This window comes from Kwoniella shandongensis, chromosome 1 (genome assembly GCF_008629635.2).
Source record: "Kwoniella shandongensis chromosome 1, complete sequence".
NCBI classification, from domain to species: Eukaryota; Fungi; Basidiomycota; class Tremellomycetes; order Tremellales; family Cryptococcaceae; genus Kwoniella; species Kwoniella shandongensis.
Window position 1 is genome coordinate 1628536 of NC_089287.1, and position 24108 is coordinate 1652643.

The 24108-nt window shown below is 50.2% G+C and overlaps 8 protein-coding genes across 8 annotated transcripts; 2 read left to right on the forward strand and 6 right to left on the reverse strand.

Moving 5' to 3' along the window:
- Positions 1-560: 560 nt before the first annotated feature.
- On the forward strand, positions 561-3126 carry CI109_100585 (uncharacterized protein; the record flags this gene model as incomplete). The annotated part of the gene is made up of 13 exons (XM_032004654.1): positions 561-764; positions 853-1275; positions 1342-1410; positions 1470-1645; positions 1708-1804; positions 1860-1916; positions 1968-2128; positions 2196-2367; positions 2422-2452; positions 2507-2624; positions 2673-2752; positions 2805-2899; positions 2950-3126. The coding sequence occupies 13 exons, from the start codon at positions 561-563 to the stop codon at positions 3124-3126; spliced, it is 1860 nt and encodes a 619-aa protein (XP_031861132.1).
- Positions 3127-3509: 383 nt separating this feature from the next.
- CI109_100586 (uncharacterized protein) lies at positions 3510-5901 on the forward strand (the record flags this gene model as incomplete). The annotated part of the gene is made up of 12 exons (XM_032004652.2): positions 3510-3657; positions 3766-4052; positions 4134-4206; positions 4262-4417; positions 4563-4631; positions 4708-4822; positions 4882-4976; positions 5031-5059; positions 5118-5179; positions 5228-5319; positions 5378-5516; positions 5574-5901. 12 exons carry the CDS (start codon positions 3510-3512, stop codon positions 5899-5901), a joined length of 1593 nt encoding a protein of 530 aa, XP_031861130.2.
- Positions 5902-6186: 285 nt separating this feature from the next.
- CI109_100587 (uncharacterized protein) lies at positions 6187-8097 on the reverse strand (the record flags this gene model as incomplete). Its single annotated transcript, XM_032004651.1, has 5 exons — positions 6187-6519; positions 6583-6771; positions 6843-7045; positions 7114-7448; positions 7562-8097. 5 exons carry the CDS (start codon positions 8095-8097, stop codon positions 6187-6189), a joined length of 1596 nt encoding a protein of 531 aa, XP_031861129.1.
- A 683-nt stretch (positions 8098-8780) lies between these two features.
- CI109_100588 (uncharacterized protein) lies at positions 8781-11061 on the reverse strand (the record flags this gene model as incomplete). Its single annotated transcript, XM_032004650.1, has 3 exons — positions 8781-9207; positions 9265-10498; positions 10578-11061. 3 exons carry the CDS (start codon positions 11059-11061, stop codon positions 8781-8783), a joined length of 2145 nt encoding a protein of 714 aa, XP_031861128.1.
- A 740-nt stretch (positions 11062-11801) lies between these two features.
- On the reverse strand, positions 11802-14464 carry CI109_100589 (uncharacterized protein; the record flags this gene model as incomplete). The annotated part of the gene is made up of 9 exons (XM_032004649.1): positions 11802-11997; positions 12051-12219; positions 12274-12514; positions 12572-12943; positions 12994-13053; positions 13104-13498; positions 13554-13701; positions 13754-14161; positions 14216-14464. The coding sequence occupies 9 exons, from the start codon at positions 14462-14464 to the stop codon at positions 11802-11804; spliced, it is 2238 nt and encodes a 745-aa protein (XP_031861127.1).
- Positions 14465-15874: 1410 nt separating this feature from the next.
- CI109_100590 (uncharacterized protein) lies at positions 15875-17563 on the reverse strand (the record flags this gene model as incomplete). The annotated part of the gene is made up of 4 exons (XM_032004648.1): positions 15875-16094; positions 16155-16447; positions 16552-17187; positions 17303-17563. The coding sequence occupies 4 exons, from the start codon at positions 17561-17563 to the stop codon at positions 15875-15877; spliced, it is 1410 nt and encodes a 469-aa protein (XP_031861126.1).
- Positions 17564-18306: 743 nt separating this feature from the next.
- CI109_100591 (40S ribosomal protein eS1) lies at positions 18307-19534 on the reverse strand (the record flags this gene model as incomplete). Its single annotated transcript, XM_032004647.1, has 5 exons — positions 18307-18480; positions 18550-18879; positions 18949-19061; positions 19127-19207; positions 19453-19534. 5 exons carry the CDS (start codon positions 19532-19534, stop codon positions 18307-18309), a joined length of 780 nt encoding a protein of 259 aa, XP_031861125.1.
- A 580-nt stretch (positions 19535-20114) lies between these two features.
- On the reverse strand, positions 20115-23050 carry CI109_100592 (uncharacterized protein; the record flags this gene model as incomplete). The annotated part of the gene is made up of 9 exons (XM_065966815.1): positions 20115-20495; positions 20557-20720; positions 20777-20863; positions 20919-21111; positions 21172-21288; positions 21353-21619; positions 21683-22039; positions 22118-22885; positions 22931-23050. The coding sequence occupies 9 exons, from the start codon at positions 23048-23050 to the stop codon at positions 20115-20117; spliced, it is 2454 nt and encodes an 817-aa protein (XP_065822887.1).
- Between the last annotated feature and the right edge of the window lie 1058 nt (positions 23051-24108).

Sequence of the window (24108 nt, forward strand, 5' to 3'; positions counted from 1 at the left end):
AAGCATATCTCATGACGAAAGTCGCGCAGGTTCGAACCCTGCTCAAGTCGTATCTACCTTTTTGGCTTTTTTGGCAAAAGGAGGAGGTATGTTTTCGGACGTTGGGATGCATGATGGAGGTATGCACGTCTCAATGACGCCATTGTGCGAAGAAGATATTGCTGCTCATTATCTCAGCTCATTGTATACATGCATGCTTCCAGGCACCTGTCATGGAAGTCAACCTCAAAGAACGATACAGGTGGTAGCTACCAATGGTGGGGCCCCACCGCCACTTGTCCCAGAGGGATTCCTATCATTACCGACGCGAGCATGCAATCTCCTTTGTGTGGACAGACAACTACAATCGACTCGGAATTGCTTTCACAACTCGATCAGATCAAGACGACAGATTGACTCGAATCTCTTGTGCCTTGAACTACATCTACTGGCTGTCCCAACTGCATCACAGCATATAATCTGCCCTGAAGCCGGCTGGCAACTCCTTGATCAACCGATTCGATAGATACTTTGCCACCCATCCACCTCCACTTCTCTGTGATTTGATCGACTAAATCAATATGACTACGCTCAAATCATTTCAAGCCGAGATCGAGGCGATCTCCCACGAGAAGCAGAAGCAAGCGATCAAAGAAGCGAGAGAGCTTCATGCTGCCGCGGAACTGGCGAGACATCATGGTAAGATCCCGTTAGGCAAGAAGGATCCGGTTTTGGAGGTCAAGGTGAAAGAGGAGGTAGAGGAGGTGAAAGAGGTTTCGATCGAGGTGAGTCGAGCCGCTGGCATCACTTTTAGCAATCACACGTCGTGTACGAGAGAAGGTTGCTGATCTGTACGTTCACCCTCGTCGTTAGGAACTCATCGTGACAGGCAGCGTTGATGAATTACAGTCAAGATTAGCAACATCCTTACTGAAAGGTCATGGCGAACATCTGATATCACTCGGTGCTCACCCTTCTCCAATACACAAATACAACCCCCCGGTCCCTCCCGTCGATCCCCTTCCTACAGTTGGCAAAGTCCTTGACGTCAAAGAGCTCGACACTGCGATCGGCCGTTTAAAAGACGCTTGTCAAGCTCTCAAAGCTGAACTAAACGAGATGTACCGAGTGGACGAGGAGGGCACGTCTTATGGATGTTGGTTAGTCAGACTGACACCGAGAGGCGTGGAGGAGATCATGGAGGTCAGAGTGGCTGTCGTGGGAAACGTCGATGCTGGGAAGAGCACGACGTTGGGTGTTCTGACGAGAGGAGGTTTGGACGATGGACGAGGCAAGGTGAGTTCACGTCGCTGGTTGACTGCTAGGGCATTTGAGTCGTGGTTTTGATGCATCTGCCTGCAGGCCCGAGTAGCGCTGTTTCGACATCCGCACGAAATCGAGACCGGCCGTACTAGCTCGGTTGGTGGCGAGGTGAGTACAAGTAGCTGCCAGATCCCAAATGGTCGACCAGCTGATATCTGATCTGCTAGATTCTTGGATTCTCTCCCACCGGCCAACCTGTCATTCCGGCATCCCACGCTGTGGACCCTGCAGATCCTCACGGCCACCCGCTTGCAGTCGCAAAGCGTGAGAAATTGGGCTGGGAGGATATCTGTAAACGAGCAGCCAAGGTGGTCAGCTTTATCGATCTAGCTGGACATGAGAGGTGAGCTTGCACAATGCGAATGTTGTTTATGGTCAAGCTCATACATCTCTTCGGCTTTACAGATACTTCAAGACCACACTTTACGGTCTCAGTGGATGTGCACCGGATTATGTCATGTTGATGGTTGGAGGGAATGCAGGGTTGATCGGAATGTCAAAAGTGAGTATTCAGGTACATACGCGATCACATTGTCATATTGACACCACACGTATAGGAACATCTCGGTGTGGCTCTCGCACTCAACGTCCCAATAGCAGTGTGTGTGACAAAGGTATGTTTAACCAAGTCTGTGAAAAAAGCACTCCGCTGACATGATACCCAGATCGACATGACACCACCGAACATTCTCGAGCAGACCGTCAACATGCTCACCAAAGTACTGAAGAGTCCCGGATGCAGGCGGATACCCGTCTTTGTCAACACAGCTCAGGAGGCGGTTGACTGTGCGAGGTATCTAGGCCAACCCCTAGGGTCTGCGGGAAGGTAAGTTGTGTCGATGCTGTGCACACAATTCTGGTAGCTCGAAGCTGACATGCTGAGAATAACCCAGATTATGTCCTATCTTCATGGTCTCCAACGTTACCGGCCACAACCTGCCGATGCTGCGGACTTTCCTCAACTGCTTGCCGTCCTCGCAGATGGATGACAAGTATGTGGTTGACGCACCGTTTGAGTTCCAGATTAGCGATGTCTTCTCTGTGCCGTTTGTGGGGACTGTTGTGGTGGGTCTTTTGTTTGCTTGTATGAATTCCAATCTGACCTCGTTGTTGATGCAGAGCGGTGTGATTACTGCTGGGACCATACACGGTGAGTTGCGCCCTAGAGGCGTAAGCATGTCCATCATGCTGATGGAGGCCACAGCGAATGATCCGGTGCTGCTGGGCCCCGACTCGGTAGGACAGTTCATGCCCACAGCTGTGAAGACCATCCAACGGAAGAGGGCATCAGTGAACAGCGGCGAGGCGGGACAGAGCGTATCGTAAGCAATGTCATGTAGAGGTTGCGCATGAGCTGACATGTCCGGCAGCTTCGCTCTCAAGCGGATACGAAGGACGCAAGTGCGGAAGGGAATGGTCTTAATGGAGAAGACCGACAATCCGCCAAAGGGTAAGTTGGGCAGTATCGAGCACTACCAGGTTGATGCTGATCTTTCCCTCAGCTGTAAGACGGTTCGAAGGGATGGTCATGGTCCTGCACCACGCTTCGACGATCCAACCGAAATATCAAGCCATGATGCATTGTGGTGCTATACGAGTGAGTCGGAGATCATGTCGTTTGACGCAGCGCTAAGTTCTACACTCTAGCAAACTGTCAAGATCATATCGCTCGATCACCCCTCAGGCCTCATCAGAACGGGTGACCGGTCAAAAGTTGTTTTCGAGTTCATTAGCCATTCGGAGTTCTTGAAAGAAGGGCAATTGATCTTGTTGAGAGAGGCGAAAACCAAAGTGTTGGGCGTTGTAACGCGTGTCTTGCCTTGATTGGCTTTGAGGTGCGATCTGCATGAGCAACATGAGCAATTAACAAAACAAGAGATGCGGATGTATGTATCATAGTAGCATGCATGTATGTTGATTGTACGTTGGGTGTGTTGTATCACCCTTGGTGACGATTTAGCCTATGAACCTGTAGAGCCAAACAAGGGACGGCGAGCGGCGACATTGCGTCATGGTGAATTCTAACAATTCATATCTTGCACCACGTTTCACATTGCTCATTGCTCATTCCTCATCACTTCACATCTCTTTCAAACATCCAAACATCCACCAAGCGTGTCTAGGCGCTGACCGTTCCAATCCTCATTGAGAAGCGCTATCTGTTGCTTGTTGGACGACTGTTTGATACACACATTATACCTGACACCATGGTGGAGTCATCACCACCGAGCCGACCACCGTCGTCGTCCCGTTCGCGACCTGACATTTCACGAAACTCGTCATTTGGGAATTTTATGACAATGACGAACCTTGAGAGATACGGGGAAGAATGGGCTGGAGCATTCACCTTGCTCGGTGAGTGGCATCACCTCTCACCTTACTCACCGAGTCGTGTGTAAGGAAGTGGGACATTGTGGGAATTAGGATAAAGCTAATGCTAATCATCTTACCATGTTCCTCTAGACGTCATCGAAACATTTTTCGACTCACGTCTTGACCTCTACGGTCGAAAGCTCAAAGCCCAATCTCACAAATTGAAATCACGAGCTGTCGAACTTCTTCCCAAAGGTCTGCGTACTCCTGCAGGCGGTGGGATACTACTTGTGGAGGATGATGTGGGTTATAAGAGAGAAGCAGGATTGAGCGGAGGGAGGTCGAGGACAGATAGTGGGGCGAGAGAAAGCGCTGAGAGGAGAGCGGAGAAGTATAGGAAGGAAGTGGAGAGAGAGGTGGAGAGGATCAAAGTCAAGGTGGGTTGCGAAAGCCGAACTTATTATTAAACCCTGCGAGGTTTACCTCTCGGGATCAAGCTCATGCTGAAGTTCACATAGCTCGCGGCAAGAGTCACACATTTATCAGGGACTTGGAGATCAGCTCAAGTGGTCAGGACGAAAGAGAAGACTTGTGAGCTAGCTGCTTGCCTCTCGATGCTCGCGGTGATAGCTAACTTCCATCCTAGCGTTCTTCTTCGGTGTCATGTCGCTCGCATTCACTTGTCTATTGTATGGTATGGCTCCCGAGTGGATGCCTTTTGCCTATACTGTTCAGAGTGCATTCTATCTCCCTTTGAGGGCGTATACGTATAAGCGCAAAGCATGGCATTATTTCCTCTTTGGTGAGCTTCTTCTCTCTCTTGGTTTGAGATGACTTAGGCTGACGAAACTATCGCAGAGTAAGTCGTTCTCGCACGGCAACAACTGGGCGGAGAGACGTACACTAACGGATCTCCAATAGTCTGTGCTACTTTGTCAACGCTTTAGACCTATTATGGATATGGGTTTTCCCGTCCTCCACCGTCCTCTTCATCTGCTGCTATCTCCTTACACTAGGTAAGCTAGGATGTGCCTCCCAGTCCTCCCGGTCGGTGAATTCAGTATAGCTGATTGACATATTTTCTTTCTCTAGGCCCGCTTGCGAGCGCAATCATCACATGGCGTAACTCGCTCGTCTTCCACTCGATGGACAAGGTCACGAGCATGTTCATCCACATTTACCCACCTATAGTGTTGACTATCATTAGGCATGTTGCCCTTGACCGGATCCCGTTGAGCTATGACAACTGACTTTGTTGCTGTATAGGCATATCTATCCTAATGCTGAGCAGAGATATCCCGGATTGAGTCAAGTCAACGAATATAATTGGTATACGATGATCCTTCTCGCAGCGGTACCTTGTAAGTGTATCCGACGTTTGCTTGATCGTCCACTGTCCTGACAAGCTGTGGCAGATATTCTATGGCAAGCCTCGTACTACAAAGTAAGTCGTAACGGTCCCTTCTCGTAGTGCTCAATTGACCAATGGTTTCCGACATCAGTTCATTTCGGTTGATCGAAAGTCGAAGATCGAGTCAGGACAGCGAGAGAACAGTTTCCACTAGTACGCCAAATCTATCCGTGACCTGGCTCGTCCTGACGCCTTTCGCAGCATGCTCAATGACAAGCGTGGACCTATCGGAAAGGCACTGCAAGGTATTAGACCCGACCACAGAGAGCAATGGTTCATCTTTGGCCAGCTCAGTAAGTGCCCAAACTAAATCTTTGATCGATTAGTTGCTGATATTACGAACCCCTACAGTTTACAGCATCATATTCATGACGCCCCCTGCTGCGCTGTATATTCATAGTCCTCGAGCTAGCAGTGTCTTTATTATCACCATCTTTGCGGTGTCTGTGTGGAATGGAGCGAGCTTCTATGTTGAAGTGTTCGGCAGAAAGTGCGTCGTACCTCTCTGTTCAAGGAAGACCATTACTAATACTGGAGTCTTTCGTAGATTCGAGCGCGAACTCGAACGCCTTCGAAAGGAGATGGAACTCGCGTCGGCCACCGGCAGCACCACATCAGTCTCCTCGACCGCGCCGCCATCGCCACCCTCACCATCATATACTGATGCGCAGGGCGATTTCGACGCTGATGGTGATGGAGATCGCGATCACTACCTGACAGACACGGGCGACGCTCTGGCCAACAGTCCGCTAGTACTGCCTGGAACAGGTCAGAGTCCTACGGAGTTGGAGGTGCCGGAAATGGTCCTGGACAAAGCACAGGAGGAAGTGGCAAGTGAAGCGGAAGGAGGCCTGAGAGAAAGGAAGAAGGCTTAAAGAGGTTTGGCTCATGATGGGGTGCTCTATGTGACGAGTGTAATGCCAGATTCGATGAGTGACTCCTGTCCGATCCTACAAATAACAGGTTTCATTACAAATGGACTGCACGATAGATCACTAACCCGAACGAAAGCAATATATACAAGAGAACAGATACGCTTGCCAAGAAACTTCCCGAACCGTCTACAAACAACACCTGCAAGACCCTAGCAGTGGCTACACTTCGATATCCTATCCTTTTGAGCCCAAAGCAAGCTCCCTTCACTCCTGAATTTTGTGACACTAACAACTGGCCCCTCCCTGCCTGGCCAACAAGCGTTCCGTCCTGTACCTCTCATACAACACCTCCTTCGTTACGCTTTTCAAGTTTTTGGCCTGTTCTCCCAAGATTGCTTCGCGAAGAAGCTCGAAATCGGAATGGGCAGGATTGAACACTGACGCTGACCCCCATGGGTATTGACGAGTCAGTTGTAAGGCGTGTCCTCCGTCGCGCTGGGAGCTTGAGGAGGAGTCGGGAACGAATATCGCATAGGGCAGGTTTGGCGGCAGGACGTCGTTGTCTGAATCGGCGGGAGTAGGAGGTCGGTCATCATGCTCATCTTCCGTGTCATCCTCCTGCAGGGATGGCAACACGGGTCAGCTCACTCATCATACCACACATCGAGTGCCATGACTTACAGCAGACAATCCATCGCCGTCATCTTCGTCATATCCGAAGATCCCGAACCCTCGTCCTGGATCGTCTGGGAAGGCATTCCGCAAGTCCCGCCTCACTGCTTCGCGCACTTGTGCAAGTTCGGTGATTGTGAGCGCGTCAGCGTGAGTGAGGACGGGAAGAACATTCGATCGTCTACTTGTTCGACGTATCTGCGTGAGGAGGGGCAATGTCAGCACCGGTAATCCCGTATCCTCACAGCCGAATACGAGTGGCAGCTCACGATTTCGATCTCGTTGGCAGAAAGGGTCGGTCCGTCTAGCTCATCGAGTGCTATTGGTAGAGTGGCGTCTTCTTGAACAGTGGGAGAAGCAGGTTCCTGAACTTCATCGAACAGTCCTTCACAAGACCAGTTCACTTCTGTAGGGGCGTGTCCCACGACGCGAGGAGGACGAAGTACCTCCCTCGCATCAATTAGGTATATCACTGATTCCCATCCGTATCACTGATCAGCTTGATTCGTCCTGCCTATCTACGTGAAAACTCCTCCTTACCTAGATGTATCAACCCATCTTCAACACCTACTCTCCTCCTGACCTTTCTCTCTTCGTTCAACCTCTCTTCGAACCGATCTTCAATCATCCTCATCAGCCCTATCACTCCCCTTTCTCCCACTGATGTCGTACTCGGTCCATCAGACGTAGTAGCGAAAGAGTCCAAGCTAAGGCCTGGCGTATCTATGAGACGGAGGAGAAGACGATCGTATCCCGGAAGGGAAGCGGTGGTTGTGTATCCCTCAGGACGGGTGGTAGGTCCAGGTCTCGGTTTCGGCTGATCAGAAGGATTGGAAGAGTCGTCTCGTAGAGAATGAAGGAGGAGATTCATGAAGCTTTCGATCATGAAACGATCGACGCTCGGAAATCAGCGCATTACAGACAACATTGAGACATACAGCGTACTATTGTACTCATGCGAGTACTGTATCGCCAATATCTTACTCACCTCGTCTTCCCAACGCCTTTGCCACCAGCGACGACGACGTTCAACCTCGCCATATTTGCCTTTTTACCCTTCCTTCGACCCCCGATAACACTCAACATACTCAATCTATGATCGTTATCATCTCCTCCGCGACCCCAGTTCGCACGACTGTATCTAAAGTTTTGTATCCCTTCGTCCTCTCCATGTCCGATAGACGAAGCACCATCCTCACCACCTACAGCTCGAATCATCATCGGTGTAAAAGGTCTCGCCAATTCCTGCTTATCAATTTTCGTCCAGGACGAAGTCGGTGTCGTCCTTGTATTTGTCGACGGCGTCGATGTCGAAGTGAATTTGAAAGGGGGTACTTCTTCCCAGGATGAAGTATCGATCAAGGGAGTTGTCAGATCTGGTAACGAGAGGGAATGACGAATAGGTCGCACGGGTCGTGAACGTGAAGGCTTTGACTTGGTAGCTGTGCCTGTATCTCTGTCGTTGTTGTTGGGATGGTTGTCGAGTGGTTGTGGTCGGATCTTGCGACGGAATAAATGGGCCATATCGTGTTAGGTTGAGCAGACTGTGGGAGGGGTCAATGACGACTTATTTGTGTAGAGAAGGGCAAGAAGGATAGGGATGGTCTGCGGCGTTGGTTGAATGACGGATGGTCACACACACCAACACACGCTAGGAACCGTCGTTAACGACCAGATATACAATCGGTGGTCGGTGCGCCGAAACAGCGAACAGTGCACAGTACAGCTGTCCTCGTGAAGCCATAACTGGCATGTGAAAGCGGGACAGAGACAGAGACAGAAGTGTCACCGCCACCAGTCAATTTCTTACTTTCGAGAGTGCTTACGTTGAGTGGATCAGCGCAGTAGCTACTGCATTGTGATACAAGTGTGAGCAGGAGAACGTCAGTGATCCCTACATCATCCATCAACAATCGCACCTCCAGTTTGATCAACTCAACTCAACGACGGTCCGAGCGCTGTCCTCCAACGCGTTTCATCGATCACTTCCCCCTTCTTTCAGGCACAACCCCTCATGAGCAGTAGCGATCAGTGCGTGCCACATATAGATCACCGATGCATGCCTGTCTAGACCGAGTCATAAAGAGCGTAAAAGAAGAGAACACAAGGAAAGTGTAAGATGGGTGGGATGTATGGATGAATGATACTGTTTTTGAATTGTATGGGAAAAGATCGTCTATATGTTCAGTCACTAAATCTACATGTTCTTACGCAGTACAGGTCAACTCTGCCTTTTCGACGAGAGCCAAACCTGCACCCAAAGCCCAACCAAGTTCGACACCCTTCAACTTCTTCTCGACCATCATCTCCCTCTCTGGTCCCAACTCGTATCCGAGACCAAGAAGGGCGTTCATGAACGTCAGGTCGAGACAGTATTCAGGTCGATCTTCCAACTCTGCCATAGCGGCGGGGTTGTTGCCCCATCGTTTTGACCAAGTAGTGGGACCGGCACAAACGTCCTTCGCGATTTTGGTGAGCTCGGCGATGGTGAGGAGAGAGTGGTCGGATGACGAAAGGAGAGGCTTGATTCGGTCGGTAAAGTAGGAAAGGGCGAGTAGTTGACCTCGGGGGAACGTGTCAAGAAGGGAAGGCTGGTAGACACCGTTGAAAGAACAAGGCTTGACCTCGCAGATACTATGCGGACAAGTCATTAGTGTACTTCTTAGTCTGACCGATGTAAACTCCACTCACGCATCCTTGGCCATGACCAACTCAACAACTCTGTTACAAGCCTCGAATCCGCCAGTCGCGCCGTGCATAGTGACATTGACAGAAGCTCGTCCAGGAGGGTCAAGCTCGACTCGTCGACTCGTGCCCCTAGACAGACATGGGTTGGGAACCTCAACCTTTTCGCTAAGAGTCTCCCACTCAACCTCTCCCTTTCCAAAGCTCCATGTGAACGCGACGAGGTTGTGGACACTTCGACGGGCTCGCATGAGACCGTAGCCGAGGTAAGAGTGTTGGTAAAGAGTAAAGTCTTTGCCGCCGAAAGAAAGTTGGTACTTGTGTTCACCCTCGACGAGAGCTTGAGACGAGTCGGCAGGGAATTTGGGCTCGAACACGATTTGGGTGGAGGCACCGCCGAGATCCATCACGGCCAGCGTGTCGTCAGAGGTTGCACTCTCGCCAATCTTGTTGAGGAGGTAGTTGGCAGTGATCCAGGCGTAGACACCCTCATCTTTGCCGTCCATGATCTCTACAGATTTCTCGCCACCGACTGAAAAGTCCCAGTTGGTCTCAAGTCTGTTCCTGACCTCATCGAGGATCGCCACGCTCTCCTGAACACCGAGCAATCTCAATCCTGCCGTGGCCTTGACTTCGACGGGAGTACATTTCCTCAGACTCTCAGGAACGACTCGGTACGCTTCTTCGAGAAGGGGGTCAAGGGATGCTGCTGCTGCTGTGGGATCACGAGCGAATGCTGAAAGTCCTGGGTTGAGCATCTTGAAAGTTTCGTATTCGAGTTGAGGAGAAGGTCCACAGTTGTGGAATTTGTAGACGTGGATTCGAGAACCGGTCGATCCTGCATCGATTGTCAAAGCGTACTGAACGATGGGCTTGTCCTCTGAGAAAGGCTGAGTACAAGCGATGGTTGAAGTCGGGTCGGCATCTTCTTCGAACGAGGTAGGAAGACCAGATTGAGCGTTATCCATTTCATCCTCTGCCTCATCGTCGCCTCCCACTTCGGTGAAATCCGCATCGGCACCAGCAGCACCCTTGGCCTCGTCGGATGTTGGGTCGTGGGGGTTGGTAGGGTCGTGAGGTTTTCCGCTGTCGATAGGGAGAATGTGAAGTGCCGAATCGTCGTCGTCGTCGTGAGCTTGAGGCTTGGCAACGTCCGAATCGACCGGTCGGAACGGTGGAGAGCTGTAATCGACACCGTCACCCTCTGCTACCTCGTCATCCAACGCAGGAGTGTAGGTGTCTACGTGGCAAATGATCAGCATCCTGAACGACGCGCTTTCTGTGACGAGTCCTGCCAAAGGTGGGTGAAAATCACTTACTCTCATCGTCCCAGATCATGTCCGAACCGTACTTCGCGGTACTGCCACCGAAAGAATACCCCAATCCTAACACAACAAGAACGACGGTACCCAACAACGCCCACCTCTTCCATCCTGCCAACCCGCCACCTGATCGTTTACGCGGATTCGGCGAGGAGGACGAAGAGGTAGGGAGAGGCGAATATTTTCGCGAGGAAAACATCCCTGCGGCTGTGGAGATCTTAGGTGAAGACGGCGTCTTGGCTAGACTTGCTGTGGTTTTGGTGTTCAAACGGTTCCGCTGACGGATCTGTGTGCTGGAAGCTTTCCTTGAGACAGTGAGAGGTGTAGAGGAAGAAGAAGGAGGAGGTGACGAGTCGTTGATTAGGGTGGCGGAACTCGATAAAGATGTGGTCGAAGAGGAAGATGTACCGGTGATCAAGGTCGAAAGAGTGTCTGTTGTCTGGGATAGAGTGGGTGACAACGAGCGTTGACGTGCAGGCATGCACGAGTGAGTGTTGTTTTGTGTGTCGTGCGGATCTGTGGCCGAAGTGATAGGGTCAGTGGTTAGGTTAAGGAGACGTGTCAAAGGAGATTGGCGCGTGGACGTTCGCAACGGTCGCAATTAGGGAGTAGTACTCACTTTCTACAACACGTCGATCCAAGAGAATGTAGGATGGGTTATCGTTTGCTGCAGATAGACAGAGGGGTCGATGTGGAGCAAGTTGGAAAGAAAAAGTTGAAAGAACTACTACTAACAAAGTTGACGTACAGACGGGATGAACGGGGAAAGTTAAATGCGAGCAAATGGTGTAATCTCACTCGCACAGTTCAGTTAGTTCAACGCCTCTCAACGTGTTTCTATACCATTTTCCCTGAATCACTTGAAAAAGCCTAATTCGTTTTGACCTCTTTCGGAAAACACACCATACATCACTCACCTTATCGCTGCAACGACACGAGCAGTATTCCCCGAGACCATCTATGCTGCTGCTGCTGCTTGTTTAGTTCGCAATCCACCACGTTACATGCATGCGTCGCGTTCACACAGAACACACATCTCATTCATTATCATTGATTTGGAAGAGATGATCATGATATGTACTTAGTTTTACAAAAGCGAAAACGAAGCGAGAGAGCCAAGAATATGTTATGACGGAAATGAGAAAGATACGAAATCGTCAAATGCTTTGTGTTTAAATCCAACCAACTCTACCAGTCAAGTCAAGCTCCAGACATATATCCTTATTCAAAGCTCGTTGGTACGTCCGTGAGCTCCTCACCGAGATATCCATCATCCTCAATTGGGAAGTCTGGGTCTTCCAAAAGCTCCTCATCCGCTGCTGATGCTGGGATTACGGCGGCAACACCAGTGGTGGCGTCCCTCGGAGTATGGTGAGAGTTCTCGCGTTGAACATGAGGACGGCCCCCGGGTGTTTGGCTGCACAGGGATGTGAGCGGGTCGATCTCACTATACACGGCTTCGACACTTACTGAACCGCTCTAGGAGGGTTGGCACATCGGTCCTTGCCAAAGGAGATACGGAGAGTCGTGTACTCAGGCTTGAGCTTGATACCTTCAAGAGCTTTCTGCGCAGACATGATCGAAGTGAAGTTGACAAACGCCGCGCCCTTCTCCTTGAGGAAGTTGATCATGTCGATATCTGTGCACGTCATCAGCTTCCGCCAGTTCTGATTACTGTAAAAGAGTGGCTCACCTCCGTACTCGCCAAAGTCCTGTCGGAGCTTTTCTTCCGTGAACAAGTTGAAATCCGCGATCGCTCCGATGTACACATTTCTGCTCGCACCGGCCTGGATGGCTTGTAACAAGGTTGGAGGTAAAGGACCAGAGTGCTTTCCCCAACCAATCTTCAACCGACGAGCGTTAATGGATAAACTGGTGGCGTTCGCTGTTTGGTAGAATTGCATGGCGGCGGCGGGATCGACAAAGGTGACGAACTGGATAAGCCGTCAGCAAACACTCGATGCACTCGATGCTCGTATCGCGAAACTCACAGCAATGTGCTTATCCTGGAAAAAGCGGATCTGCTGGAGCATCCCCCCTCGAATATTGTTGCACAGCTCCTCCAACGTCGTATCCGGATGGATGTTACCAAGATAGATGGTACGGTTACCAACCTGACTGGCAGCGTTGGTGTCCATGAAGCCTCCACTGGCACCTGCGTATCCACCTCCGGGGAAGATAGGGGAGCCAAAGCCAGAGCCAGGGGTACCAAAGTTGCCAAAGCCATTTGTCAATGGGGAGAAAGGGGTGAAGGGAGTACCGGGAATTTGTTGCGAATGTTGCGAAACGACAGCGGTCATTGCTTGACTTTGTGCCTGTCGCACAGCGTCCTGTTGAGCTTTCGGTACGTATGCACATCGGTCCTGGAATTAGTACATCAGCCAATGCTCTGCTAGTTGGATGTCCGACTCACCTTGCCGTAGTTTACTCGCTTTCCCTCCCAGCCGGGTTCTCCTGGTAGAGAAGCCACGACCTGCATGTATGTTAGCGGAGATAATAATGGTAGTGCTAGTAGATACCCACCTTCATGGCGGTGCCGATGCTCAAAAAGTGAATGAAACCTATGTTCTTATCCCTGACAATCTTGACCTGGTCGATGGGTCCGAATTTGCTAAGATCATTTCGCAAGTCCTGCTCGTTCGTCTCCGGATCAAGATTTCCGACAAACACATTTCTGGTGGCCTGACCGTTCGCAACAGCCGCTTGGACAGTAGGGTGGACGACGGAAGGCTTTCCCCATCCGATCTTCAACTCTTGCCCGTGAAGAGCAAGCTTCTTGACCGAGGCGTCGGCGTGGAACGCGGCCGCAGTGGATCCGTCGAGGAAGGAAATGAAGACGCAAGATTTTTCAGGCAGGAGACGGACGTTCTCGATGGGACCAAATCGAACGAGGTTGAGGAGCTCGTCAACGGATGCCTCTACAAGATCGGCGGATCAGTTATATCACTCGCATACACTGCAAGGCGCACTCACCAGCAGGAAGGTTGCCAACATATACTGTTCGGCCGGTAGAATTACCAGCAGCAGCGGCTGCAGCGGCGGCGGCAGCTGGTCCATAATTGCCAGTCATTGTGTTTGGGTTCATCGACGGTGACATGATCGGAGATCCCGGGAAGTTTTGCTAAGCACCAATGAGCAACTGCGCACTTCGCTGAATCTGACCTGTCACTCACCATGCCCATGTTGAAGGGGAACGTTGGCATACCGAAACCTCCCATGCCCATAACACCGTTCAGGCCATTCATCATCCCCCCGAAGGGGCTCGCTGGGATGTTCATCCCGTTACCAGCGGCTGAGCCTGGCTGACCCATGCCAGGTGTTTGGTTAGGTGTTTGACCAAGGGGTCCACCGAGATTTAATGGTGTACCGGTGTTAGCCATGAAGCCGGCGTTGCCGTTATATTGACCAGGACCGGGGGTGAAAGGTTTGTTGCTACCGATGGGACCGGGAGTAGCGGTAGGCTGAGAAGCGTCGTATCGCGCCTTCTTTGGAGGGAAACTGTCGAAGGCGGCGCCAGAGTCGATTTGAGGTTGCATGCCGTTCATAGGATTGACTGGGAGAGATGATGTGTCAAGGGGTCGCTGAGGGGAGAGTCAACAATCGAGATACATGTATCGATCAACAGGCTTACTCACTTTCATAATATCGGGATCAAGCCCGTCCAGCGACGATCCAAAGGATGAGGAGATGAACTGGCTATACGACGGACTGAATGACGACAAGTTGGGCAAGTAAACATTCGGATTGGAGAGCAAAGATCGCGGATCGTTGTTACCCGGAGTGCCGAGGAGGGAATTATTGCCGTCATGCGATGAGAAACCGGACGAGGTGGTTCCCATACCAGTTTGGTGGTGGGAGCGGTTATCGACAGCCGTAGGATCCATTTTGGCAGTAATGAAGTGGTAGTCAAGTAACAGAATATGTCAAGGCAAAATGCAGAATGCAGAGAAGAGAAGAAAGATGTTTTCGTTACCAGGATGTAGGATGAATTAGGTGAACCCAACCGTAGGTACACCGATGATCGTTATTGTCGTGAGTGAAGAACGTAGAAGAGATGAACCGCCCAGGTCAAGTTGGAAAGTGCAAGTATAGGCGGCGGTTTGGAGGAAAGATTACGAATGGTAAGGAGGTTTTGAAGCAGTATGAGCAAACAGCCGACAATCCGATTTGACAAGAATCGACGACGAGAAAGAGAAGAGATGGGAAGAAGGAAAGAGCGAGAGACAATGAAAAGGTCTCTGAACTCGAGGAAAGATGGGGTAGTGAAGAACGAAGCGTGGGAAAAGAATGAATGAATTTATACGCACGTAAAGACGATTGGGTTTTTATGATTATGCTACTTTTCTGTAAGGGGGAGGAAGAGGGGGTGAAGAGAGGGGGGAAAGGTTCTGCACGAGGACGAGAGATCTGCCGCTGGGGGAGAACGGGATTTCAAGCTCGGTCCTGGAGACGTTGCTATGCGAGGGGAAGAGCGATAATAGGTGAAATGAAGATATGGTGTCTGGGAACAAGGTCAAGATTTGAGCAAAGATGCCGGTAAACCGAAGTAGGAAGAGAGAAAGGGATAAGAGTGACTCACAGGTTGAGTTGAGGATGAGGGTGTTACAGAGTTTGGGTTTGTGGTCGTGCAGAGAGTATAGGTGGAGGAAGAATGAGACAATGCGAGTGAGACATGGAGGTGTGCGTTGTGCATTGGGTGAGAGCGGATAGGGAGCGAGAGTACCAGGTCAGCTTCACGTCTTGCTTTCTGCAGATAGGCACAGAGTGCGGGATATGATGAAATGCGGATGGTTGGTGATGGTCGTGAACAAGCAACAGCTTTGACAGTCCTCTCACTCCATAGTACTCACCTCGTCAAGGGTGGAAAACGAAACGAAAGAGAGCAGGAGCTATGCTACGAACGAAATCAGAAACGAGCCCTGCGCCTGCGCCAACCAAATGAGATCGAAGAGGAAGGGAAATCTAACAAGGGAAGAAAGATGTGAGAGAGCGGAAAGAAGTAAGGAGGAGCAACGAGTGAAAGTGATAAATTGAATTGAAGCGACGCAAGCTGGATACTACTTACCCACTACCACTCACAACTACAGTACACTCGCGATTGATCCCGACGCGTCCGTCATTTCTGGACATTGCACTGTGCTATAGCTCACATGCTGGTGTATCGACTTTGCCTCGGTATGCATGCATATCATCACTACTGATACTACCTAACATACTGCTATTATTCCTACTACTTCTACTACTACAAAATCCATACTAGCCACGATCACCTTCATTGGGGGAGAACTCCATTACTATTCTATGATCAACGCTTGTGTCTCTCTCCTAGTCAAATCCGCCACAGCTGCCTTCGCACCTCCTTTGGGCAGTCTGAAGGCCAATTCTACTCTATTCCCCAGCCTCTCCCCTTCCTGCGGATTAGCTTGAAAGACTCGCAAGTACAGTAACCCCGTATCGGCAGTATGATAGGTAGTCTCATGAGGTTCAAAGCCGAATGTGACATGCCAATTCATCCTAACATTTGTGAATCCTGTTGTCAATATACGCGGTACAGGGGACGAAAGTAGAACTCACTTGATATTGGAATTAATGAATACTTGACCATCTCCACAAGCAAGGATTTGGCCTTGTTCCTCAATCGCAGCTTGTTGCTCATGATGCGCTGCACTCGATAACCATGGCAATGTAATATCAGGATTCGAGCGAAGCTCCAGTATTGCCTGTCTGAGTAGAGATGCGATCTCCCCAGGGGTTAACCCAGCGGGTTGGTGCGGCGGTAGAGGGACTGTTCGAACTCGCGACACGTTTGATGCCAGTGTAGGAAGGTCGGGTGGGTAGGAAGGGTGATTAATGCAAAAGTGTCTATGCTGTAAGCCGTGCGCGGAAGGCAAAGTTCAGAAAGGTCAGCGGTCTGTTGAACTGAATGGTGTATAGACAAGACAAGATCATTTTGGCCACTGTCACAACTTACACTGAGAACATATTCCACTAGATCAATCTTCATCCCCGCTCTTTCTAACAAATTCACCCACCACCCACTCAACACATCTTGACCTGAAAGCATTTCCCCCGTCTTCCCAACCCATTCATCTTTCAGTCGTTTGATTTCCTGCTGATCAAATTCGATTACCGTCTTCTCCGAGATCTCTTGTTGACGCGCATACGTCTCGGAGCGGATCTTCAGATCGTGACCTCGTACACTCCAATCCGAGTAAATGGCATCCCATTCTGGTTGAAAGGGAGGCAAGGCGATATGATCCCCAAAGGTTGGTAACAAGTTGGTAAGAGTATTCGAAATAGGGGACAAGGCTGCTTCGCCATGCAAATAGAATTGCTCGAGGATCTCGACCAGTCTCAGACCACATTCTCCATCACCGATCAGATGACTCATGTTGATCCCCAAGACACTAGATCGAAAAGGTAAGATCGTAGTGAGTCGTATCACGAATAGCGGCTCATCAGAATTCGGTATAGAATATCGTGGACCCATAGGAGGGAGAAAGGGCGATAAACTGTTTTGAATGACGACTCGATTTGGGAATGGATATGCGGTAGGAGAGGTGATACTTTGCGTCGAAAACGGGATCGAAGATGAAGTCAATTTGAACTGATATGGTATTCAGATCAGTAAACAGTCTTCTCTGAGCAGTGCCTAACTCTCCCGCATAGTGTTTCGGGGGGCTTCCTCAGCGATGGAAGGCGAAGCAGTGTCTGCCACTCACAGAGAAATCGAATTTACCGTCCTCGCCGCTCCTTTGATGCCTCTCATATCTCCCACCCAGAGTCGGCCAAACAGAAGTCAAAAGTCCAATCGCCGTTTTCAACCTACCCACATCCAGCTCTTCCGGGAACGTGAGTACTGTATCGACAGTACCAAAAGTCCACAAAGCGAGTGGAGCGATGGGGTATCGTTCTATGCCGACCAATCGAGTCGAGGGACGAGGTGTTTGACAAGTGATCAGATGAGTAGTTAGGTCAGACATGTCCGATATTCGATAACTTGGTAAGTAACGAGAAGAGGGCTTGTTGATGGCAAACTTGTATAAACGAAGAAGAGCTATATACCACTCAGTTTAGGCTTATGATCAACAAAAGACTAGAGGGTGTCACCATGTCGACGTGGACGTGGATGTGGACATGAACGTGGAACCATCCATGTAGTCAAAAGATTATTCAGCTTGTATCGTGGAGCTTTAGTCATTGTAGTATTAGTAGGAGTAGTATCTCATCTTATCTTCGGGCTTCGGCGAGAGTACGCAATAGTGTAGAGAGTGACTGTTTGCAAAGGCGTAATAGCTCGAGCAGTGTGTGAATCACCAATAATTAATGTCGTCGATAGCAATCAATCTCCGTGCCCGCATCACCCCGCAAACTCGCCGACGAAAGATGGGAGGAGAAACGGTTACGTAACATCCCATTAATGAATTTTCTTCGTTCTGCCTTTGCCGGCAAGGGGGTTCGAATGGTGCTCGGTGTCCAAGTCAGAGTTCGTCGGCAACGCTTGGACGAAGATCGATGGACGGTACCCCGTTACGCCGTTTTAGAGTCTCAGTTGAATGAACGCACAGCCCTCCCATGTTCTCGTGCAGGTTTTCCTCGTCCCAGTTAGCGTAGGCGTGACCGAACCCCTCCATGCAACCAATGTCCAGTGCAAGAACCGACCTCTGCTCATGCCAATAGGTATACATGCATCCCTCAAATTCCCTATATCCAATCTATTTTACTTTTAGACGGACTCGAGAACCTCGGGCTCAACAAACTCTCCAGTCTTGATGACCTTGGCGCCGGTGTTGGCGTCCATGGCCTCACCGTGAGACTCGAGGAGCTTGGACATGTCGATTTTAGGGGTCTTGACGATCTTGGCCTTTCGGACGTAGACGTTGTGGAGAGGGTAGATGCCCTAAAGTGACGGAAAACATGATCAGCATTGCGCTTCGTCAAAGAACTGATTGGATCAGTCTAAACCCACCTTGCAGGCCTTCTCAATCTCTCGACCAATAGACTCGGGAACAAACTTCTGGACCAACTCCTTCAAATCACTACCCTCAGCCTCACGACGCATGATCTCAACCATCTTGGCTCGGATCTCCCTGGTTTGGGAAGCCTGGGCGTAAGTGGTCCTCTTGACCTGGTTGAATTGTCGCTTGGTGAAACCGATGGCGAAAAGTCGGAGAACGTAACCGTCAGAAGTTCGGACGTCGACGTTGGCCTCGACGAGAGTTTGCCATTTTCGGACAATAGATCGAAGCTTGTCGGTGGTGAAGTCCATACCGAAGAAAGAGGTCAACAAGTTCTTGCCCTACAGTCCACGAAAAAAATATCAGCACACTGTATGTTATCGTGCTGTGTCGACGAGGACAAAACTCACGGCAACCTCCTCAACCCTCAGCTTGATCTTTCGGAAAGATTGCTCCTGGTCGTTGTTGAGATCAGCGAGAGAGAGCTCGACGACTCGACCCTTGAGAGAGTCATTGGCGTTCTCTATGGGAGGTACATCTCATCAGTTCCCATGACTTCCACACTCAAAAAGGAAAACTTCGACGTACTGAGACCCTGGGTTCGGTTGACAAGAGTCTTTCCGGCGTTTCGGTTCTCAAAGTAAGAAGGGGCCTTGATGTCGTACCACTCTGTGTTGGACGAGAGTTAATCATCGGTTGAGGGTAGAGGTGAAAGTAACAATTATGTCGAAGGAAGATTTGACAAGGGGAAGATATGGGTTCGAGACACAGTGCGTCAGCTTCATCCTTGACATATCCTTCATCGCCATGTCCATCCTCTGTGTCATCCCATCTCCATGCTCTTTATTTCCCATCCGCCCGTCCAACAGCGATTCTGGTTCTCCCTCGAAAACTTCAAACAGAATAGCACTCACCCTTCCTGGTGAAGGGGTCGACGACCTTCTTCTTGATTCCCTTCTTTCCCTTTGATAACCTCTTGTTCTTTCCTACGGCCATATTGAAATGTTGATGGATAAGAGAGAGATCGACGACGAGGACGATATGAACAGATATTAAAGAGGAGAGGAGAGAGGATGCAACGGTACGACGGTCCAACGAATGCAACGGGAACCGTTCGGTGGGGTGTTACAGTGCGGTGAGTGTTGCGAGTTGCACGTACAATGGGTTCGGAGTTTCGTGATCAATTGGAGTTATAAAATTCAGCAATGTGGCAGTTTTCGTCTCGTATCACTACCCTTCTCCACGTGGAAATTCTGCCGGCGCGATCTATTTGCTTCCGTCGTGGTGAGTCACTTGTACAACTTGGTCGCTGTATCTTGGATAGATCATATGCATATATATCTCTCAATCGAACAACTATAAACCTATAAACAGCATAATGTACCTGTACCCCAGCAAGTTTTCATTTCGTAGCATATGTTTTCCTTTTTCTCTCCTCAAATCGTCAAGTCGAAACGAAGAATCAAGCATTCAAGCATTCAAGCAGTCGAGCAGTCAAGTATCTATCATCGTCAATTCTACTTCCATTACCCCATAATCACCAAATACCACCGTGGTAGCAAACGTGATCGATCGATCAGTCCAAAGCATCCTCTGCGGAAGCGACTGACAATGAGGTAGACTTGTTGAAATCGGTCTTGCTTGTCGAACCAGAAGTCGAGGCGCGGAGAGTTTGGTGATCTAGCTCTGGCGAGTTGGGTTCAGTTGACGAAGTCGTTGTGCGGCTCATCGAGAACCCGCCTGTAGTCTCGCTTGTGTTGGTACTTGAAGAGAGCGCCCTTTGCAAATCCGCAGAACTATGCTCGGTGTCGTGACTCGCATGAGCTTCATTTTCGAGTTGTGCGATACGAGCACTGAGTCGTTTACCGACTGGCGTGTTACGGACTTGAGGAAGGAGAGGGGTGATGATCTCGATGATCTCCTCACGTTGACTTGGCTCAGCAGCACTTAACGCGGTCTATGGAATCCAACTAATTAGCAGGAGTTCGCCGCAAATCCGATAACCAACGAACACCTACCTGCAGGGGGAAATTGCCGAATGCATCGCGTAGCAACATTCCAACATTGTTGGTACCGTCGGCGTTTGAGCCAATGAGCTCGTCAATCAACTGGCGACGGTCTTCAGGCTCAGCGCGAATGATTGCCTTCTCAATGGCATTGGAGGCAAACTTGTGGCGCGCGACTGCGGTTTTGCGTGATCAGAAACGACTGACTAGTTCACGATGCGCTGAGACTTACGTCTGAGCACCTTGCCCTTGATGTCTCGGATCACTCGGTCCCTATCATCCGGAGCACCACTTGCGATGACACTCTGCACGACGTAATCTGTGATGTGTGTCAGCCCAGTCTGTGCTCACTTCCGGAGGAACCATGCGCTCACTTCCGAACTGATCTTCAATCAACGCGATGGTGCTTTGGTGCAACTCCTCCAATAGTGGTCTCTTCAGATCTTCCTCAACCAGCTCGAATGTCTTCTGAAGAACTCGACAACCATACGGATGCCTGGACAGGTCTTCGATTTGACCGACGAACGCGTCCATAAGGCACTTGGGGGCACCAAGAACGATGAGGCGCTGATTCAACCTCACGTCAGGACCAATGTTCAAGCGAGGCGAAACATCAGCTCTACTCACCTGAATGACGTGGTTCGCGTTGGTCGACTTGACGCACTCGATGAACTGAGGTTGCAGCTCCTCAATCAAAGCATGCTTTTGCTCGGGCACTACAAACTCGAAAGCCTTTTGCACAACCTGAATCGCAAGTAGTCAATAAGGATTGCGACCAATCGGAACCCCAAAGGCGATCCGAACTTACTCGACAGCCATACATATCCATGGACAAATCCACCACATGATCTCGCATGGTCTCTGCCAGAGCAGCATTCTGCTTGTCGTTACTAGTCTCGAACAGTTTTTGCATGACGTAGTTCCCGAAGACGTCGGTCATGAGCTGATACGCGTTTGGCAAGATTTCGTCAAACAACTTCTGTCGATCAGCCTCACAAGCAGCTTCGAGTCGCTGCTGGATGAATCGGGAACCATATTGATCCGCAGAGAATTCGACGATGTAACCGAAGATGTCCTAAAGCAAACAGCTTGACATCAGCTTCCAATTTCTAGCGGATTGTTGGAAGGTGCGATTTACCTGCAGCTCCCACTTCTTCGCCTTGTTCAGCTTGAAGTCCTCTAGCAGTGCACTTTTGACGATGTTGGGATTGCCGAGACCCTTGAACCTGAGGACATCGCGTCCACCACCATAGTTCCACGGATTGAAGCTGGAGGTAAAATTCATCGCATTGGGATTATGACGCTGCATAGCCCATGAGGTGAACTGTCCTCCTTGTGGCGGATGGTTGAGAGAAGGCCTATTGGGGTTGCCACTTAGGATGGTTGCCCCGAGCCTCATCGGATTTGCAGAGTGACCTTGATTCGCATGATGGGGACCGTTGTGTGGACCACCGGAGCGTCCGTTGGGACCATGGTGTCTTCTGAAACCATTCTTCTAAGATGGGTATGTTTGTTCGTTAGCTCAACCGCTCATCCGTACATAACCGAGGAGAGGCATCCGCAGATGGCGTACCTGGTTGAGATTCTTCTGTCCTTGACCACCTTGCTGAGCGTACATGTTCTGGTAGGGAGACCAGAACTGAGTCTGATCTTGGAACCCATACATCCCCGTCGTTGCAGCCGGGTTGGCTTGGGCTCGGACTTGATACGATTGTCCTCGAAGCTGATACGACGCCTGCTGCTGCTGCACGACTTGCTGCATCTGAGGAGGACGATAGGGCTGCATGGCACTGTTGGTGTTCTGCTGCTGCTGCTGAAGCTGAAGCTGGTTCCCATTTCCAGTATGATCTTGGGGTGCGTAGGCTGTACCGGGAGAAGGGAAACCGCTGTACGAAGGCGTGGTAGGCAGTGAGTCCACTGCAATCGTCTGGATTGGCGGAGTACCATACGCATAATTACCCGGGACAGGGGGTAGATTGTTCCCAGCACCGTAAGCCGGATCCATGTCGACGGCAGCGTTGGAAGGGAAGTATGTGTATCCTTGCTGATCGACGACGTAGGAAGGGAAGGTGGGCGGTGGTGGTGGCGGACGTATGGCTTGATGATCTACGAACGGTGGACTAGCAGTGACAGAAGGGCTCTGAGAATAGGTGTGCTGCAGAGAATTGGCGGTCGGAGTACCCTGCTGTGAGTATGAATCGTCGTGTCGGAGAGTGGGATACAAGTCTTCGTTCCTGTCTCGGACGTTGAGACCACTGATACGAGAGATAAGGTCGGCAGCGGTACCGTGATTGCTACTCTGGCTTGTCGCCCAAGGGCTCGAGCTGTCTTGCCAACGGTCCTATCGACAGGTTTGTGCAGTTGTGTAATGGATGACGATAGTGACAGCTGTAGGTTTGATGTAGAGCGGAAACGTGGTCAGCTGAGCTGTTTCTGATTTCTGATTGACAGAGTGAAACAGTATAGATAGATAGTATGTTTTTGTAGCACAGGGTGTGATACACATAAGCAAGACGATAGGACGATATTTAGGTATCAGAACAGGAGCCAGGATGGTAGTGGGCGAGGACGTGATACAGGTCGAGGATGATGGTATATATGGCAGAAGAGAGAAGGTTAGAGAAGAAAAAGAGAAACGCTTACGAAAAGGGGATACGGTATATTGGATTTAGCTGGTAGTTGACTGAACACGACAAAAAGGGCGAGTGAGTGGGTGACTAGACTATGTGACCGTGCTGCGAGGAAAAACAGAGCCAAGTGATGGGGGACAAGGAGGAAAAAAGAGAGAGGCGGGGAGGCACACAGAGGGTATATAGAGTTTGGACGGTCAATGCGTTATGACATGAGGCTAGACAAAGGGTTTCAAAGGAGAGCAACAAACTGTCGTCTTCTGCGCAGAGGCAGACGCAGAGATTAGAGGTCCAAGCTGTGTGAGATGATAAAACCTTCCGATGAAGGACGAAGGAGCGAAGGAGCGAAGGAAGAGTGATAGGTAGAAGGCAAGGTATAGCTTTTGATTTCTCGCCTATTTTGTAAATGTAAACCTCCTCTGCGCCCTCTTGCACTTTATCCATCAAATCAACTTGACAACGACGAGTTAAGCGAAACAACAACGAGGCAACAAAGGATCTTGCCACCTTCACGACGTAACTCGGAGATCTCGAGACCGAGGACAGACAAACGAGATCCGGCCCGGCTAGATGAAGACCTGTGTTTGTGTGCTGGTTCTGAGAAAGACGACGAGAGGAGGGCAGCAGACGAGAGGGGAGGGATATGACCCGGAGTCATATCAAAGGAAGGAAGCAAGAGGATAAGACGATGACGAACGTGAGACTCACCACTTGAGTTGATCAGACACCCCTTACGAATGTCACTTTGTCTATATTTGGCGTCAGTGCCTCTGAACTAGTGATGTGTGGCTCGAGATCACGGTTCCGAGTCGAGATTCTGAATGTGTTGATGAGAGGTCGTGTCGTATCGCGTCGTTGATCTAATGATTCGACTGATTTGACAGTGTAATATGATGTCTGTCACCTACAGCTCCATCAACGTGTCTTTTCTTTT